At 41.5% G+C, this 18930-nt stretch overlaps 1 protein-coding gene across 1 annotated transcript; it reads right to left on the reverse strand.

Moving 5' to 3' along the window:
- Positions 1–816: 816 nt before the first annotated feature.
- Positions 817–18541, reverse strand: EMB1688 (Minichromosome maintenance (MCM2/3/5) family protein). The gene is made up of 5 exons (XM_077356127.1): positions 17749–18541; positions 14276–14494; positions 12213–12410; positions 11861–12054; positions 817–1192 (listed from the first exon to the last, which is right to left on the reverse strand). Exons 1-5 carry the CDS (start codon positions 18442–18444, stop codon positions 1033–1035), a joined length of 1467 nt encoding a protein of 488 aa, XP_077212242.1. The 5' UTR covers positions 18445–18541; the 3' UTR covers positions 817–1032.
- Between the last annotated feature and the right edge of the window lie 389 nt (positions 18542–18930).

The raw sequence follows: 18930 nt of genomic DNA on the forward strand, positions 1-18930 counted from the left end.
GCAAATGTTCAGTTATTTGCATGTTGTGACTGATCAGTGTGATTTTTGGGCCATATGAAATCAACGCAAAGACTATAAAATCAACGGTTTGGAATAATCAAAGGTGGGACCACTGTGGAGCAGTGGAGGTGGCATTACAATGAGGCTGTGCCCTACCGTAGCATCATCCTACATATAGCATATATCACCAATACTACATTCTAACAATTCAGTTTAAAGATTCTCAATGCTGCAACTATTCTAATTCGCCAATGTTATTGAAGAGATTCAGGATTGGTTGAAGGGCACTCGACCCAGTTTCAGCACATTCGAAGATTTGCCAATAGTGATGCTGACAGGTTGGCTCGATCAGGAGTTGACAGGGCCCGCTTGGAGATTTTTGACTTTCTTCCTTCTTTTTTGAAAATTGACATTTTATTGAATATTGGTTGGGACAAGCTGTCTCCTCCATATTACAAGATAGGGATCATTGATCCATAAGCATACTCTCAAGGGTTTACATTTTACAAAGAACTGATCACTAACATTTCCTCCCTCAAGACTCCTGCTTTAGCTACTCTATCCACCTCCTCATTTGCTGATCTCCTTCAATGCTCGATCCTAGGGTTCAACGATCTTATAAGGTCAAGCGTTTCCGCTATTAGATCTTGCAGACGCCTTTTCTTTGTTCTCTATTCTATACCTGTTTTTCACTTTATTGTTGTTTATCTTTTATGTTGTAGTGGGTTTCTCTCCTCCTTTCTTTTCTTTCAAGTAAATAAATCTCTACCATAAAAAAAGAAAAAAAGAAAAAGAACACAGCCCAAGGTAAACATGTTGGAGCAGATAAAGAAATCTGTATTGCATGTCAATTGTAATGTTCATTTCATTTCATGAGGAAAGATGGTGACGTCTACACTGATGAACACATTAGGTCATGTAACTACAACTGGAGTAGAGAGAACTCACTATTTACAGTGTATGGTATGATCTCTGCCTTGCAGCAGACTTCCTACTGATCCTTGGGGTCATCGTCCTTATGCCACCCACCCCTCAGCCACTCCTTTCTTCAATATCCGTCAAGTCCACGTCGTCCAGATCTTCCAAATCATCTATAATCGACTGATTTAGACGCTTCCGGGATTGTCTTCGGTGCTTTTTAAGTTCTAGTCGTGGCTCCGCTTGTTTGATACCCATATCGCCAACCTTGTACCTGCAAAATTCTAGTTAATAGAGGGCAACAAGCACGAATTTTTCTTTTCAGTGTTGTTATTTACATAAAATTTTCAGTAGCATTTGATTCTCATCATTGTTGATGTCCCCTTTATTAGCCTTATCAACTTACAAGGTGCCACTAGAAATAGAATACATTGTAGCCATGATCCAGCAGACAATCTGTACGAAGGTCTCAAGGAAACATCAAAGCATTTTGGCATAGACTCGATAAGCTCCAAAGATAATCAAATGGACCCAATTATAACTTAAATCAAATTAATATGCTTTACCTGCTGCCCTAAGAAAAAATTCTTAAAAAGCATTTCACACAGCTTTAATCCGTAAGGCAGTGGGGTTTTAAGCTCAGAAGAAGTTCCCAGTAGAAGAAAACAGTCAGATATTATTTCCTCGGTGGCACCATTCAAATAATAATAATAATAATAATCTCCTCGGTGGCACGAAGCATGCTGAAAATAAAACTAGCAGAGGTTTTCATGAACAACATTTCAAATCTTTATTCTAACTGCCTTTCAAAGCATCCTCACTACCAGTCTACCACTCTTAATAACCTTTAAGCTCCGTTTGGATGCAGATAGGGAGGAATAGTGGTCTACCACTCTTATACCTTGTAGAATAGTGGTATAAGTAGTCAATAGGGAGGAGTCGAACATTTATAATGTTTGATCTACCTAGGATTTATGTGGTAGAATAGTAATAAGTAGTGTTTGGTTGCCAATCTAGCAAAAGTAATGGGAGGGGGTGTCATTACCAATATAAAGAAAGAGAGAGAAAAAGCAAATTCTACTTGAGGAATTTTTCCTTTTTTGAGGAGGATGGCATGGAAGGTATACGTAGGGAACATGGGTGCCACGTCACCAGACAAGCATTAATTAGCTTTGAATCTTGTCTAGTAATCTCTAGCCTGAATAGCCTCTAGGGATTGTGGTGCTAGATTGGCTACCAAACACCATAAAAGTCACCAAAAAAAGCATTTTTCTACTTGGGACTATTAAATGTAATATACCCTTAGAGGGGTATACATGTCCAAAGATATATAATATATATATAGTGGTTCGTATGGGAGAGATTGCTTAACGCAACTCTCAACTATACGACTTGTTCTCCCCTCCGTCTCTCTCTCTCTCTCTCTCTCTCTCTCTCTCTCTCTCTCTTTGCACCATGTAGTTATCTAACATGGTATCAGAGCTTCAAGGTTGAAGATCGGACCACCCATCCTTGAAGAAACCCAAAACCTAGAACTTCTAAAACCCTAACCCTGAAGACGAGACGAGACGAACACAATCCCTTCTCATTCTAAAACCCTAACCCTGAAGACGCGACGAGACGAGACGAACACAATCTCTTATTTCTTTTCTTTTTTTTTTGGGTTTTTGATTTTCCATACCCTATCCTCTTGATTTTCGCCCAACTCTTCCTCCCAATTTTTTTTCATTTTTCGTCTTATTCACAAAACCCTAGTTTTTGTCCTATTCAAAAATCAGCACCTTCGGTCCCCTTTCTCCATACCCTAAACCCATCTTTTCTTGTCTTTCTTCCTCTATTGTGATTCCAATTCTTCGATACCTTTTACCCATGATTTAAATAATTCGTTTTCCCTTATTGCGAAACTTGTGCTTCGTATCGTAGTGGTTTACTTGAGGATGGTTGGCTACATGTGTTATAGCCTCTCCTTGGTCGTTTCATCTTGGGGATGCTGTGGTGGTTATTGTGGGTGGTGATCTCCTTACGTTTGTTGGCTGAGGAGGTGTTACTTCGTGGTTTTTGTTGTTAGTGCTACCATGGTTTTACAATAGGTTGTTGAGTGCCGTGTGAAATTTTCTATTTTATTTTTCAGTGGTGATTGTGGTATTCTTCGTGGTTGTTCATGGAGTCTGTGGAGCCATCTGCCCGGCAACTTTCTACCCTCAAGATTGATGAGGGCCGTTCTTCGTCGTCTCCTGCTCAGTCTAGCTATTCCTATGTTGAGCCTCCTCTTCAGATGACTTCAATAAAACTGGATGGCGCAAATTATCCCCCGTGGAAGATGGCAGTTTATACTTATCTACTTGGCCGTAGGAAAATCAGTTTTCTTGAGCGCTCTCCTCCGCGTAACACTGATCCGACATATGATCAGTGGCGTGAGGATGATGCTGTGATTCGCTCCTTTCTATAGGGCTGTATGGATTCCCATATCGCTACATCCATGATGTATCTCCAATCCTCGAAGGAAATCTGGGAGCATGTGGCTACGATGTATTCAGGGGTGGATAATTTGACTCGTATCTGTGATCGGTTTTTCATATTGGTTTAGTCTTGTGCGAGGAGACAAATCTGTAGGATCCCACTACAATGATTATCTTGCCCTCTGTCAGGAGCTTTACTTGTTGTTGCCATTTACTGTTGATCCTGAGGTTCTCGAAAAGCGTCAGGAAGATATGAGGTTGGTTCGATTTCTTGATTCTTTGGGCCCTGACTATCTTCAGATCGGTCAGCAGATTGTTAGTTCTGGTTCGCTTCCCACACTCGCAGAGGCCTTCTCCCGTGTCCAGCGTATGCGAGGACCTCAGTTTGGTGAACCTCTTGTTGATGGATCTGCTCATGTCTCATATGGTGGGGATGATCGTGGTCGGGGTGGTGGTCACAGTGGACGCGGCCATGATGGTGTTGGCGTGGTCGTGGTCATGAGTCATGGGGAGGTAGAGATGGTGGTGGACGAGGCCGTGGGGGCCGTCATTGCACACATTGTCGTTTGGATGGTCATACTGTTGACTATTGCTACGACTTACATCCTGAGCTTCGTCCACACAGGCCTGCGAATGCTTCCGATGCTGCTTCTGATGGTATTTCTTCTTCTGTGGCTCCATCTACATCCGAGACCTTGACTATCCCTCGTGCTGAATATGGAGAGCTTCTCCGTATGAGGGACAAGGGAAAAGAGCCAGCTGCCACGTTTGCACATAAAGGTAGTCCCTCCTGTTTTCTCTCTGGTACTTCTTCTGGGACATGACTCATTGATTCAGGAGCATCTCACCATATGACCGGCAACCCTACAATTCTTTCCTCTTTCCAGTCTATTCCTTTATGGGACCTCGTACTGTTACATTGGCAGATGGAACTACATCCCCTGTTTCTGGCATGGGTGCAGTCTCCATCTCGACGGAACTTCAATTGTCTTCTATTCTTTATGTTTCGTCCTTTCTTGTTAACTTACTATCTATTCACCAATTAACGAAATCACTGAATTGTACTGTTTCCTTTTTTTCTTCCTATTGTATTTTTCAGGACATGAAGACTGGGACGAGGATTGGAGTGGGCCGTGAGATTGATGGTCTTTATTACCTTAACCAGGCCAGTGCTGGTATAGCTCTTCGCTCCTCTGTGGATGCCTATCAATGGCATTGTCGTTTAGGACATCCACCTGCAGATATGCTTAGGCAGTCTTCTTTTATTTCGGATCCTGTCCGTCTTTTCATTGCGAGTCGTGTGAGTCAGGGAAACACCATCGTGTGTCCTTCCCTTCTCGAGTTAGTAGTAGAGTGTCTCGTCCATTTGAACTTATTCATTCTGATGTTTGGGGTCCAGCAAGAACTACTTCATTAAATGGATATCGATATTTTAGTCTCTTTGTTGATGATTATTCGAGGGCCACATTGTTGTTTTTACTTAAAGATAGATCTCAAGTGTTTAATGCATTTCGTCATTTTTATTTTGAGGTAACCAACCAGTTTCAATGTTCTATTAATTGCTTACGTACTGATAATGCTAAGGAATATTTCTCTGTATCTATTGGTTTTCATGATTTTCTATCCTCTCTTGGTATTATTCATCAGTCATCCTGTGCACACACTTCCCAACATAATGGTATGGTTGAAAGAAAAATTCAGTATTTGTTGGATATGACTCGTACACTTATGTTTCAAATGAAGGTTCCCAAAGTTCATTGGGGCGATGCTGCTCTCACAGCATGCTTCCTCGGTAACCGTCTTCCTTCTTCAGTTTTATCTGGGAAAACACCTTTTTCGGTTTTGTATCCTCTAGGTGATCCATTTCCATTAGTACCACATGTCTTTGGCTGTACATGCTTTGTCCATCACCTGTCTCCAGGGCTTGACAAGTTGGACCCTAGGGCAGAAAAGTGCCTTTTCTTGGGTTACTCACGTACCCAAAAAGGTTATAAATGTTATAGTCCTCGTCTTAGGAAGACATATGTTTCTGCTGATGTCACGTTCTTTGAGGACCAGCCTTACTTCTCTATCTCAGGTTCACAGCTTCATGTTGATATCCCTAGCGTGGATGCCCCTACCATGATGAGTCAACCTGTGCTAGCGCCTATCATGATGGATCCTTCTACACCAGCCCCTGTGGCTGCCACTGAACCTCAAAATGATACCACTATGACTTCTAAGGATTCTGAACTGAAGACTTATACTCGGGGACCTCGCCAGGTTGTTCATTCTATGACTAAAGATGCATCATCTCCGCCTACCGATTCCACAGTCAGATTGTCCGCCCTCAGGTATTTGTCCTACACCTCATGATTCACCTATTGCCTCTAGTACTAGATCTCGTACTGTTGCTCATCCTATATCGAATTTTGTCTCTTATGACCATCTCTTACCTTCCTTTCGGTCCTTTGTGTCTAGCATGTCTTCGATTACTTTGCCTAAGTCTGTTGCAGATGCCCTACATCATCCGGGATGGCGAGCTGTTATGAATGCTGAGCTGGTGCTCTTCACTCGAATAAAACGTGGCGGTTGGTTCCCCTCCCTTCCGGTGCCCAACCGGTTGGTTGTTGTTGGGTGTTTGCCATTAAGTACCTTCTAGATGGGTCTGTTGAGCGTCTCAAAGCCCGCCTTGTTGCTAAGGGGTACACTCAAACATTTGGTGTTGATTATCAGGAGACGTTCTCGCCGGTTGCTAAGATTCCATCGGTTCGTGTGTTGATCTCGTTGGCTGTTAATCGTGGTTAGCCTCTTTATCAATTGGATGTCAAGAATGCCTTTCTTCACGGCGATCTGACTGAGTAAGTGTATATGGAGCAACCTCCTGGGTATGTTGCTCAGGGGGAGATGTGCTCATCAGTATGCCGTCTTCAAAAGGCCATTTATGGACTCAAACAATCACCCAGGTCTTGGTTTGGACGATTTAGTGTTGCGGTTCTGCGTTTTGGGTTGAAGCAATGTGCTGTTAATCATTCTGTGTTTAGTCACAAATCTAGTTCTGGATATTCTCCTCATTGTATATGTTGATGATATTGTAATTACAGGAGATGACAAGCCTGGCATACATAATCTGAGTCTTTTCGCCAAGGAGAATTTTCTACGAAAGATCTGGGTTAACTCAGATATTTCCTTGGTATTGAGGTTGCTCGCTCTCGTCATGGTCTCTCCTTGTCCCAAAGGAAATATGTGTTGGACATCTTAGAGGAGACATGCTCAATGGGGGTAAAACCTGCTGCTATTCCGATGGATCCAAATGTTAAACTTTTTCCTGATCAATGAGAGTTGTTGGATGATCCTGGTCGATATAAAAGATTGGTTGGGAAACTAATCTATTTGACTGTCACCCGTCCAAACATATCATTTGCAGTTGGAATGGTTAGTCGCTTTATGAGTGCTCCACGTACTTCCCACTGGGCAGCTGTCATCCAGATCATCAAATATTTGAAAGGTACACCAAGTAAAGGTCTATGCTTCAGAAAACATGGACATGAAAAGGTAGAAGGATTCAGTGATGCAGATTGGGCAGGATTCTCCCGCTAACAGGAGATCAACGACGGGGTATTGCATGTTTGTCGGAGGTAATTTGGTGTCGTGGAGAAGTAAAAAGCAAGATGTCGTATCTAAGTCAAGTGCAGAGGCCGAGTATAGAGCTATGTCATATACCAGTGGGGAGCTCATATGGCTTCGCTCATTCTTATCAGAGATTGGGTTCACATCGACATCTCCAGCACAATTGTATTGTGACAATAGAGCAGCAATCCATATTGCAATGAATCCAGTATTCCATGAGCGAACCAAGCATATTGAAGTTGATTGTCACTTCGTTCATCATCGGATTCAGAGTCGTAAGATTTGCACAGTGTTTACTCGATCTGCAGATCAACTTGCAGATATGTTTACCAAACCATTAGGATGTGCAAAATTGAAAGATTCTTGTAACAAGCTTGGAATGTATGATATGTACATTCCAGCTTGAAGGGGAGTGTTAAATGTAATATACCCTTAGAGGGGTATACTTGTCCAAAGATATATAATATATATATAATGGTTCGTATGGGAGAGATTGCTTAACGCAACTCTCAACTATACGATTTGTTCTCTCATTGACCGGCAACCCTACAATTCTTTCCTCTTTCCAGTCTATTCCTTTATGGGACCTCGTACTGTTACATTGGCAGATGGAACTACATCCCCTGTTTCTGGCATGGGTGCAGTCTCCATCTCGACGGAACTTCAATTGTCTTCTATTCTTTATGTTTCGTCCTTTCTTGTTAACTTACTATCTATTCACCAATTAACGAAATCACTGAATTGTACTGTTTCCTTTTTTTCTTCCTATTGTATTTTTCAGGACATGAAGACTGGGACGAGGATTGGAGTGGGCCGTGAGATTGATGGTCTTTATTACCTTAACCAGGCCAGTGCTGGTATAGCTCTTCGTTCCTCTGTGGATGCCTATCAATGGCATTGTCGTTTAGGACATCCACCTGCAGATATGCTTAGGCAGTCTTCTTTTATTTCGGATCCTGTCCGTCTTTTCATTGCGAGTCGTGTGAGTCAGGGAAACACCATCGTGTGTCCTTCCCTTCTCGAGTTAGTAGTAGAGTGTCTCGTCCATTTGAACTTATTCATTCTGATGTTTGGGGTCCAGCAAGAACTACTTCATTAAATGGATATCGATATTTTAGTCTCTTTGTTGATGATTATTCGAGGGCCACATTGTTGTTTTTACTTAAAGATAGATCTCAAGTGTTTAATGCATTTCGTCATTTTTATTTTGAGGTAACCAACCAGTTTCAATGTTCTATTAATTGCTTACGTACTGATAATGCTAAGGAATATTTCTCTGTATCTATTGGTTTTCATGATTTTCTATCCTCTCTTGGTATTATTCATCAGTCATCCTGTGCACACACTTCCCAACATAATGGTATGGTTGAAAGAAAAATTCAGTATTTGTTGGATATGACTCGTACACTTATGTTTCAAATGAAGGTTCCCAAAGTTCATTGGGGCGATGCTGCTCTCACAGCATGCTTCCTCGGTAACCGTCTTCCTTCTTCAGTTTTATCTGGGAAAACACCTTTTTCGGTTTTGTATCCTCTAGGTGATCCATTTCCATTAGTACCACATGTCTTTGGCTGTACATGCTTTGTCCATCACCTGTCTCCAGGGCTTGACAAGTTGGACCCTAGGGCAGAAAAGTGCCTTTTCTTGGGTTACTCACGTACCCAAAAAGGTTATAAATGTTATAGTCCTCGTCTTAGGAAGACATATGTTTCTGCTGATGTCACGTTCTTTGAGGACCAGCCTTACTTCTCTATCTCAGGTTCACAGCTTCATGTTGATATCCCTAGCGTGGATGCCCCTACCATGATGAGTCAACCTGTGCTAGCGCCTATCATGATGGATCCTTCTACACCAGCCCCTGTGGCTGCCACTGAACCTCAAAATGATACCACTATGACTTCTAAGGATTCTGAACTGAAGACTTATACTCGGGGACCTCGCCAGGTTGTTCATTCTATGACTAAAGATGCATCATCTCCGCCTACCGATTCTACAGTCAGATTGTCCGCCCTCAGGTATTTGTCCTACACCTCATGATTCACCTATTGCCTCTAGTACTAGATCTCGTACTGTTGCTCATCCTATATCGAATTTTGTCTCTTATGACCATCTCTTACCTTCCTTTCGGTCCTTTGTGTCTAGCATGTCTTCGATTACTTTGCCTAAGTCTGTTGCAGATGCCCTACATCATCCGGGATGGCGAGCTGTTATGAATGCTGAGCTGGTGCTCTTCACTCGAATAAAACGTGGCGGTTGGTTCCCCTCCCTTCCGGTGCCCAACCGGTTGGTTGTTGTTGGGTGTTTGCCATTAAGTACCTTCTAGATGGGTCTGTTGAGCGTCTCAAAGCCCGCCTTGTTGCTAAGGGGTACACTCAAACATTTGGTGTTGATTATCAGGAGACGTTCTCGCCGGTTGCTAAGATTCCATCGGTTCGTGTGTTGATCTCGTTGGCTGTTAATCGTGGTTAGCCTCTTTATCAATTGGATGTCAAGAATGCCTTTCTTCACGGCGATCTGACTGAGTAAGTGTATATGGAGCAACCTCCTGGGTATGTTGCTCAGGGGGAGATGTGCTCATCAGTATGCCGTCTTCAAAAGGCCATTTATGGACTCAAACAATCACCCAGGTCTTGGTTTGGACGATTTAGTGTTGCGGTTCTGCGTTTTGGGTTGAAGCAATGTGCTGTTAATCATTCTGTGTTTAGTCACAAATCTAGTTCTGGATATTCTCCTCATTGTATATGTTGATGATATTGTAATTACAGGAGATGACAAGCCTGGCATACATAATCTGAGTCTTTTCGCCAAGGAGAATTTTCTACGAAAGATCTGGGTTAACTCAGATATTTCCTTGGTATTGAGGTTGCTCGCTCTCGTCATGGTCTCTCCTTGTCCCAAAGGAAATATGTGTTGGACATCTTAGAGGAGACATGCTCAATGGGGGTAAAACCTGCTGCTATTCCGATGGATCCAAATGTTAAACTTTTTCCTGATCAATGAGAGTTGTTGGATGATCCTGGTCGATATAAAAGATTGGTTGGGAAACTAATCTATTTGACTGTCACCCGTCCAAACATATCATTTGCAGTTGGAATGGTTAGTCGCTTTATGAGTGCTCCACGTACTTCCCACTGGGCAGCTGTCATCCAGATCATCAAATATTTGAAAGGTACACCAAGTAAAGGTCTATGCTTCAGAAAACATGGACATGAAAAGGTAGAAGGATTCAGTGATGCAGATTGGGCAGGATTCTCCCGCTAACAGGAGATCAACGACGGGGTATTGCATGTTTGTCGGAGGTAATTTGGTGTCGTGGAGAAGTAAAAAGCAAGATGTCGTATCTAAGTCAAGTGCAGAGGCCGAGTATAGAGCTATGTCATATACCAGTGGGGAGCTCATATGGCTTCGCTCATTCTTATCAGAGATTGGGTTCACATCGACATCTCCAGCACAATTGTATTGTGACAATAGAGCAGCAATCCATATTGCAATGAATCCAGTATTCCATGAGCGAACCAAGCATATTGAAGTTGATTGTCACTTCGTTCATCATCGGATTCAGAGTCGTAAGATTTGCACAGTGTTTACTCGATCTGCAGATCAACTTGCAGATATGTTTACCAAACCATTAGGATGTGCAAAATTGAAAGATTCTTGTAACAAGCTTGGAATGTATGATATGTACATTCCAGCTTGAAGGGGAGTGTTAAATGTAATATACCCTTAGAGGGGTATACTTGTCCAAAGATATATAATATATATATAATGGTTCGTATGGGAGAGATTGCTTAACGCAACTCTCAACTATACGATTTGTTCTCTCCCCCCCCCCCCCCCCTTCTCTCTCTCTCTCTCTCTCTCTCTCTCTCTTTGCACCATGTAGTTATCTAACAGGGACATCCATGAGGATGCCAAGAATGTGGCAACCAAACAGAACCTTTATGCCTAACTAAGAAATCCTCATACTACCCCTGTGATACTAATTAATCCCCAAACGAATAAAATAAACAGCTATACCGGGCTGTTCAAGGCAGTCATTCACTGCAAACCTCTTTCCAATGCACCAAGTGTAACATTCTCTTGGATTCCCAATAGTCCCATAAGAAAGTTTGCTAAATCTGTTCAATGTGATTGACAACGTTGATCGGGCATCTGAACAAAGACATACAATACAGATGTAGGTTAGAAAGCACCATTTAATTAAGGCCTCCGACAGAAAGTATACTCTTTTCCACATGGAGAGGCCTGAGGCGCTTCTCAATCTTTGCAATGATTGTATCCCAAAGGGCTTTACGAGGCCACCTACCACTAAATGGAAGGTCCAGGTAGATACTCCATAGTCAAGAATTCTGGCAAAAAGGTTCTCGTCCTTGTTCAGATGAATTCCCATTATCATAGACCTATTGAAGTTCAACCGTTGCGCCGTGGTAGCTTCATAGCAGCGGGTGACTGCCTAAAGATTCTTTATCTTCTCCTCCTCGGCTCTATTGAATAAAAGGGTGTCATCCTTCTATCATTCTGAGGTTCGGGAACCCTTGAAGAAACTGTGGCAATCAATGGAAGGAAATGATGTGGACTCATCACTCATCAGAATGAGATTTATATTCTTTGATTGACTTGAATAGGATGTATATCGTTCTACTAACTTGATTGAACATCGCTCGAATATCATTTGAGATTTAACTTGACTGAATATCATTCGCATCTTCTTCTACTTCTATTAACTTAACCACTTATAAGTTAACTAAGATTTTCTAGAATCGAGAACCCAACATTCATGCACTTCACTGAGCAATTTCTTCCACAAGTAAGAAAAGCATTACTTCTTAAGAATGAGATTTTATCTAGTTGTTGCGGATAGAAAAAAGACATACCTCACATCACTCTCTCTTTTGGTTCCAAAGGTCCGCAACTGAAATTCTTCTCTGATTTTGATCTCGTCAAGCAGTTGAAGATAGTATGGATATCTTTCCCAGTCCCCCTTCACTACACATCCTGGTTCACCAAGATGTAAGCAATCATTGAATGAGCACTTTGCAGGCTCACTATCACTGAGCATTTGCCGGACCTGAAGAAAAAAAAAGGAGGATTGGTAGCAGGCAAAAGGAGCCTCATCAAGTTGGAAACAAAAGCCATGAAAAGATAAGAATTTGAGGCATTAGGAATTTGAGAAAAAAAAGGTAATGGAGTATAGATCAAAATGACATGCAAAATTACAGCACAGACCTCTGGAAACAAATGTGCAAGAGACATCTTTGTTACTTTCATAAGACTGGGCTGGTTAAATCCTGGAGTATCAGCTAGATATCCTCCTGATATCGGAAGTAAAGAAACATGGCGTGTAGTATGCTTTCCTCGGCCGCTTCTCATGGAAACTTTGCCAACACGTTGTTCTTCAAACCACTTGCTGCCTGTGCCTTCACTCTGAAAATGATGCAAGAACAAAATAAATTTCATGGTGTAATACAAACATTATATAGATGAACTATTTCTTAATCCTATGGAAGTAAAGATATTTATAGGAGACATGGATATCTATTTAAAGTTGCCAAAGGACTAGTGTAATACCTAGATATAGGAATTGTTTTGTTCAATAAAAAATCACAAGTAAAATGTTAGAAAAGAAATCTTCCACAAATATTAAAGAAAAGTTTTCTGACCATCTACAGAAGTTGAACATAAACATTTTAGAACTATTCAAGAGTTCATGGCTCCTGGCTTATATTTCTTGCCATGAACCAATTGATATATAAAGACACCCATGGTTGGAAATGATATTTTCATATTATTATAAAATGTTTAAAATTACACCTACAAATCTCAATTATGCATCATTTCGTTACAGCTAACACGGAGTGTTGGGGATACTTTAGTCATTTTTTTATGAAAAATAACTTTATGACATGCATATATTGGACACATGGTGATGAGGATCGCCCTTCACAAGAATCAAGCAGTTAGGAAGATGAGGCCCATCAATAGTGTTAAAATGGCATTTTATTTAGTTATAGAGTATTATTGAAGTCCTTTTAAGTTATAGGGGATGTATGATTGTCTTCTTTCTTCTTTTATTATCCTAAAAAATCCACCCAATTACCAAACACTTTACCCAATAACCATTAATTTCCAAGATGTACTAAAATCAGCCTACCTAGTTGTCTTCATAACCTGTCCTACATCAGGTGGTATCAGAGTTTCAAGAATAACTATTACTTCCGCTTCACTTATTGGTCCTACATCACATGGTGTTACATGGAATTTACATGCAACATGGGCAGAGCACCATAAAATGGTGCACATCTATTAGCCAATTGGGAATGCATCTTTGAGCACATATATTCTAGTAAGAAAGAGCACAAAAACTAATATATCAATGGCATGCAAATGGACGGTTAAGAAAAACAAAAGTAACAGTCCACAACAGTTTCAAAACGCAGATGCAGATCAAAACACAGCCAAAGCAAATCCTAGTCGACTCAGCACGAAGCAGTCGAGTACTATTGTGGCTGAGTACTCAGTTGATGTGGTCATAACTTGGGATTGCCAAGGAGTTTTGATTGAATTTTAGGGCAAAACACGGACTCAGACACGAACACGGCCAAGGTAGAAGGGAGTTGACTCGGGAGAGTCCATGATGATGTAGGGGAGTTTTGAAACTGTCGTCCACAATCAAATTATATTATCTAATGGTTAGAGATGTTTGAATAGCCATTTTCACATGAAGGACCTGGCTGATGCTGACATCAAGTGGTGGTGGCCCACATACGAAGGATCCAGATGATGGCATGACACTGACACTAGGTGGGTGCATGGATCACACAGGGAATCAGGCTATCTTATTACCATCTTCACTTACAAAAAAATATTTATTGAGCCTACGAGTTACGCAGGAATTCCCAGTATACTTATACATCAACAAAAATAAAAGCAACAATGACCTGCAGCGGCCGAGTAGATAGCGGATAGCGGTCGGCCAGAAATACAGTGGGGGCCCACATTGTTTGAGTGATGCAAACCATTCATTTGATAGGCTTTGACATAGATAGGGTGTGCCCAGAAAATCAGCTCCATAGGATCATCCTCACCCTTCGATTTGTGGAGGTTTTAATGGACGGGTATAAACCTCTACAAATCTGTCCATTTTTACCTCCACAAATCGAAGGGTTGGATAATCCTATGGAGCTGACTTTTTGGTCACACCCTACCCTACCTATGTCAGGGCCAATCAAATGAATGCTTTGGATCATCCAAACAATGTGGACCCGACAAATAGAAATGATTGTACACACATGATCATCCAAACCGTCCCAGGCAGCAAAAGGAACACGCTGATTGCTTCTCAATGCATTAATAAGGCTAGACTTCCCAACACCACTTGGACCTACTATCACAGTTGTTTGTTCTTTCAAGGTGTCCCGAAGAGTAGACAACCCATATTCAGAATTGACACTGCAAAAGAGTGGTTTGTAGCCCCAAGCACGAAGCCTTGCTTTCCATGCCAACAATGCCTGCATTCGGATAGCGATTTTCATTAGAAAGGTAAAGATAGCCAATACCATTAGTGAAAAAAGGGACAAAATCCTATACAATAATATATTGTCACTCAGACAAGTTTCCTGATATATAATTTGCCGGAATGAATACTCTGTCACAAGAAGGATAGGAAATGTATGCTATACGAAACAAAACTAAACAAATCATAGCCTGTTGAGAAATCTTATGTAAATTATCAAATAAATATGGCAATCTTCTATTGCACCATCCTGTCTACTAAAGGTTTTTTCATAATCCATTTAAATAATGGATACAAATATCTTACAACTTCTCATCGGTTTGGAAGACTTCACAAGCACGCAAATCTCCCTAAATAGTTCCTTACATTTTAAAGACTAAAAGACTTCTGTTGATCTACTGCAGTATCAGAATGAAAGATACATTTCAAGCAGCTCTTCCTGGTCCACATGTAGAGAATACAAACTACTGCCAGTTGAAATAATCCTTAAAAAACCATCAAAGCTATGACTTCCCCATGACCAGGCTTTGATCGTGGACCCATGCCGAATGACGAATGATCCGATGCAATCGCTTACAACGAATTTATTATGCAAGTGGTTATTGAAAACATTTCCATTGCCGCATGTGGGGGCCCACCAATATGCCAGGTGATGATCTCCAAATGTGAAAAAGCCAGGTCAAGATTGAGAATTGGAAAAAGGTCAATTCGTTGAAGAGACTAGACAAGATCATTCTTCAAACATAAATATGAAAGAAATTACAAACATATGGCATAATCCTCTTTGAATCATCCGAGTGCATCTTATCGCAGTGAGTGTCTTACTCATAATTGCACTACATTAGGAGGGCTTTGATGCTATGGTCCTGACATTGCTTACCGTATGCATGACCAGTGTACATGATCGGGAACATCCAAGCCACAAGCCTCGCCATGGATTTTGTGAATGATCTCATGATCGTAACATCTGACCAATGGATTTTATGATGTTCAATGCATATTGCTGCCCACTTTTACTTTAAACATTCATTTTCAAGCCACTGATTGAAACCTGTTGGATTGGCAAATTCTTTTTGAGTCTCCTATATCGATGCCAACTAGGTAAGATTAGATCTTTTAGTTTTTCTTTTCGCTAATAGTAGAGTTTCTAGAGGCACCCAGATGGCATAGTTTTTTAATTCAATTAGAAGAAGAGTGGTGTTAGGAGTCAAAGTAGAGTGGTATTAGGAGTCAGTGGTAGAGAGGTAATATGAGTTAGCTTTTTCTGCTTTTTAAAAAGGCATTGTGATCTTAGGCAACACAGAGACGACCAGATGTAAAGGGCATTCTCTCGTCCTTAAAGTTCATGAAAGGGAAAAATGGAAAGAAAAGGGACTCTATAGTCTATTCCCTATATCCATCTAAATCTGTTGCTTTGTTTCCTTTTCAAGTGCCGAGTGCATGTGCAAGGTTTTTATTTTCTGTTGCTGTTTTGTTAGTTTCTGCTGAGAAACAATCATCTTGGTAGGATTTTATTAGTTGGCAACTATTGCCGATTAAGAAAAATAGATAGAAGGAAGGATCTTTACATGATACATTAGGGGCCGTTGGTTGGCAATCAGAACCGCAAAAAAAACCATCACACAACCTTGCTGAATCATGAAGCTCCTGTTAAGGTCAGGTCCGTGATCAGTTTAAAACCCGTCAAGTTTTAGAACAGAATGGACATTTAGGATTTCCCAATCACTGCAAATTTTCATCAGATGGCCCATCCAAGGTGGATTTATCAGGTTAGTTGGCCCGGGTAAATGATTGTGTCAAGAGTCAAGTAATAAGAAGCACTATAATAAATACATAAAGTAATCTCTAGACCACTGCATTCATTCCCTTTACCAAGATACTGAACCATCAATTAGGGCTGCAACTCGAGCCGGGTAAAACCCGACCAGCATCGACCCGACCCGAAAATAGCCTGGGTCGGGTTCAGGTTTCATGGGTTTCGGGTCGAGCCGGGTTCAGCATTCAAAAGCCCGCATGAATCTCGGGTCGAGCCGGGTTTGAAGGGGCCCGACCCGACCCGACCCGAGTTACATAAGTTATAGCATGTACATTTTTTTCTATTGTTAGTAAAAGTTAAAGGGATAATTACATTTACACCCCCTCTAGTTTCTGACACATCCACTTCCACCCCTATAGTTTAAAACGTGACAAATACACCCTTGTAGTTTCAATTTGTTTAAGGTAGGCCCCCTCAGCTGAAGGTTCGTCCATAGATTGAAGGGTTAGGATGATCCGATGGAGCTGATTTTTTTGGCACACCCTAACTATGTCAGGACCCATCAAATGAACGCTTTGGATCATCCAAACAATGTGGGCCCACATTATTTGGATGATTTTTTGGTAGTGTTTGGATTCGAGTAGGGGCCCACATTATTTGGATGATCCAAAGCGTTCATTTGATGGGTCCTGACATAGATATGGTGTGTCTAAAATCAGCTCCATCAGATCATCCTAACCCTTCAATCTATGGATGAACCTTCAGCTGAGGGGGGCAAACCTTAAACAAATTGAAACTACAGGGGTGTATTTGTCACGTTTCAAAACTATAGGGGTGGAAGTGGATGTGTCAGAAACTAGAGGGGGTGTAAATGTAATTATCCCAAAGTTAAAAGTGAAAACCCACGCACCCACTGTTACTGTATGTGAGTGTAATTTCTGTATGTGAGTGTAATTTCTGCTTCTATGAGTTGAGTTGATTCAAGTGTTTGATTCAGCATTGTTTGATTGTAATTACAACATTGTTTGATTATAGCATTGTTTGATTCAAGTGTGATGTGAGTGTAATTACATCATTGTTTGATTCAAGTGTAATGTGAGTGTAATTTCTGCTTCTATGAGTTGAGTTGCCTTGCCAATCAAGAATTTTCCTTAAAAATTTGCGTCAACGTGAAAAAACCCGACCCGACCCGAACCGACCCGAGATTTATCATGGGTAGGGCCGGGTTTGGGAATCGTGGGTTTTCCGAAAAAAAACCCTACCCGACCCGACCCGAGATATTTCTCGGGTAGGGTTGGGTTCTCCAAAACCCGACCCGCCCGACCCGAGTTGCAGCCCTACCATCAATGTAAGGATTACATCTACTACCTAAGTTTCACCATATTTGGTAGAAAAACATAGCATCACAAAAAAATAGAAACAAAATACCTAATTCAAGAACTGAATTACCAAACCAAGAACTGAATTACCAGACAGAGAAAGAAATTCATCACCTCTTCCTCAACTAGTTCCACTTTATTCAGCGCCAGCGTGAGCCTAATCCCAGTCGATTCGGCCTCCACCAAAAACCTAGTAAGTGAAAATGGCTCGATTTTCGGCTGATCCATCGAGAAAAGAACCAGCAAATGATCCACATTCGCAACAGGCGGATCTGTAATCTCAGAATTCCTCTCAAAAACATTCTCAATCTTTCCTCTCCGATCCACCCAATCAATTGACCCAACCAAAACCCTATCCCCAACCAAAACCCTACGTTTAATCTTCTTCAAAACAGCCCTAACAACACATAAAAGATCCGTTCCAATTCGCGAATCAGAGTTGGGGAAAAGAGGATCTTTAGGGCTTTCTGAAGTGTTTGGACCGGTGGATTGAACGATGACTCGCATGAAATTCGCCTGTGCAGTGGCAACTAATCCGATGGCTTCATCGGGAGAGAGATTTGGGAGAACTTCAGAGGCGAAATCGCGAGAGAGTGTGGAGAATTCTTTGATGGAGTCTTTTGCTCTGAGTAGGTTCTTGCTTGGTTGGGGTTTTCTTGAGAGGTTAGGGTTAGGGTTTTGTCGGGCGGCCATAGAGATGAGACGGATTTTGGAGAGACGAGATGAGACATTGCGAAGGAAATTGCGGGAAAGAGGAGAGTTGAGATAAAATGTTTTGTGACGGAAAATGGAAATTGTGGAAATCGGCATTTGGGAAGGGGGGAAAAGGTGGAGGGGAGATTTTTACAGGGAAATGGGTTTTAGGATTTTGGAGGGAGAGGATAAACGAGGAAGAAGGGCTTCGAGTCAGTTTAGAATTTTATTTTATTTAATGAAATTTGCTAAGGACCATTGCAGAGGACATATCGCGGGTCGGATGTTGCATGAGAGTGGAGCCACCTCAGATGAGGACAAAAAAAAGGAGGGTCACGTATAATCTCTAGCGTACACGTGTTAGAGAATAGATCGAACTCAGTTTTCTCGATACTTGCAACCAACCAGAGCCATGAAGATGGTGGGCCACCATTTTAACAACCTTGGGTGGGACCACCATCTCCACCCACATCTATGCATAAGTGGGGCCTTCCATTTACAACCATCTTTTTTATGGGGTTGGTATCACTCAAATCCATGCATCGGGTGGGTTCATCATTTTATCTCAAAGTTTTTGATGGGTGGGTCCCATGATCTCCACAA

Source organism: Tasmannia lanceolata, unplaced genomic scaffold, assembly GCF_043159265.1.
Source record: "Tasmannia lanceolata isolate RefF3 unplaced genomic scaffold, GAP_Taslan_0.1 ptg000015l, whole genome shotgun sequence".
In the NCBI taxonomy this organism is placed as follows: domain Eukaryota; kingdom Viridiplantae; phylum Streptophyta; class Magnoliopsida; order Canellales; family Winteraceae; genus Tasmannia; species Tasmannia lanceolata.

Bases quoted from the DNA above. Each gene is read 5' to 3' on its own strand.
- EMB1688 (XM_077356127.1), bottom strand. From the start codon at position 18,444: ATGCCGATTTCCACAATTTCCATTTTCCGTCACAAAACATTTTATCTC. The intron at 12,411-14,275 runs GTGTGTACAATC...CATCATTTTCAG, and splicing joins GGGACGGTTTGGATGATCAT to AGTGAAGGCACAGGCAGCAA. The intron at 1,193-11,860 runs GTATGTCTTTTT...AGAATTTTGCAG, and splicing joins AAAAGAGAGAGTGATGTGAG to GTACAAGGTTGGCGATATGG.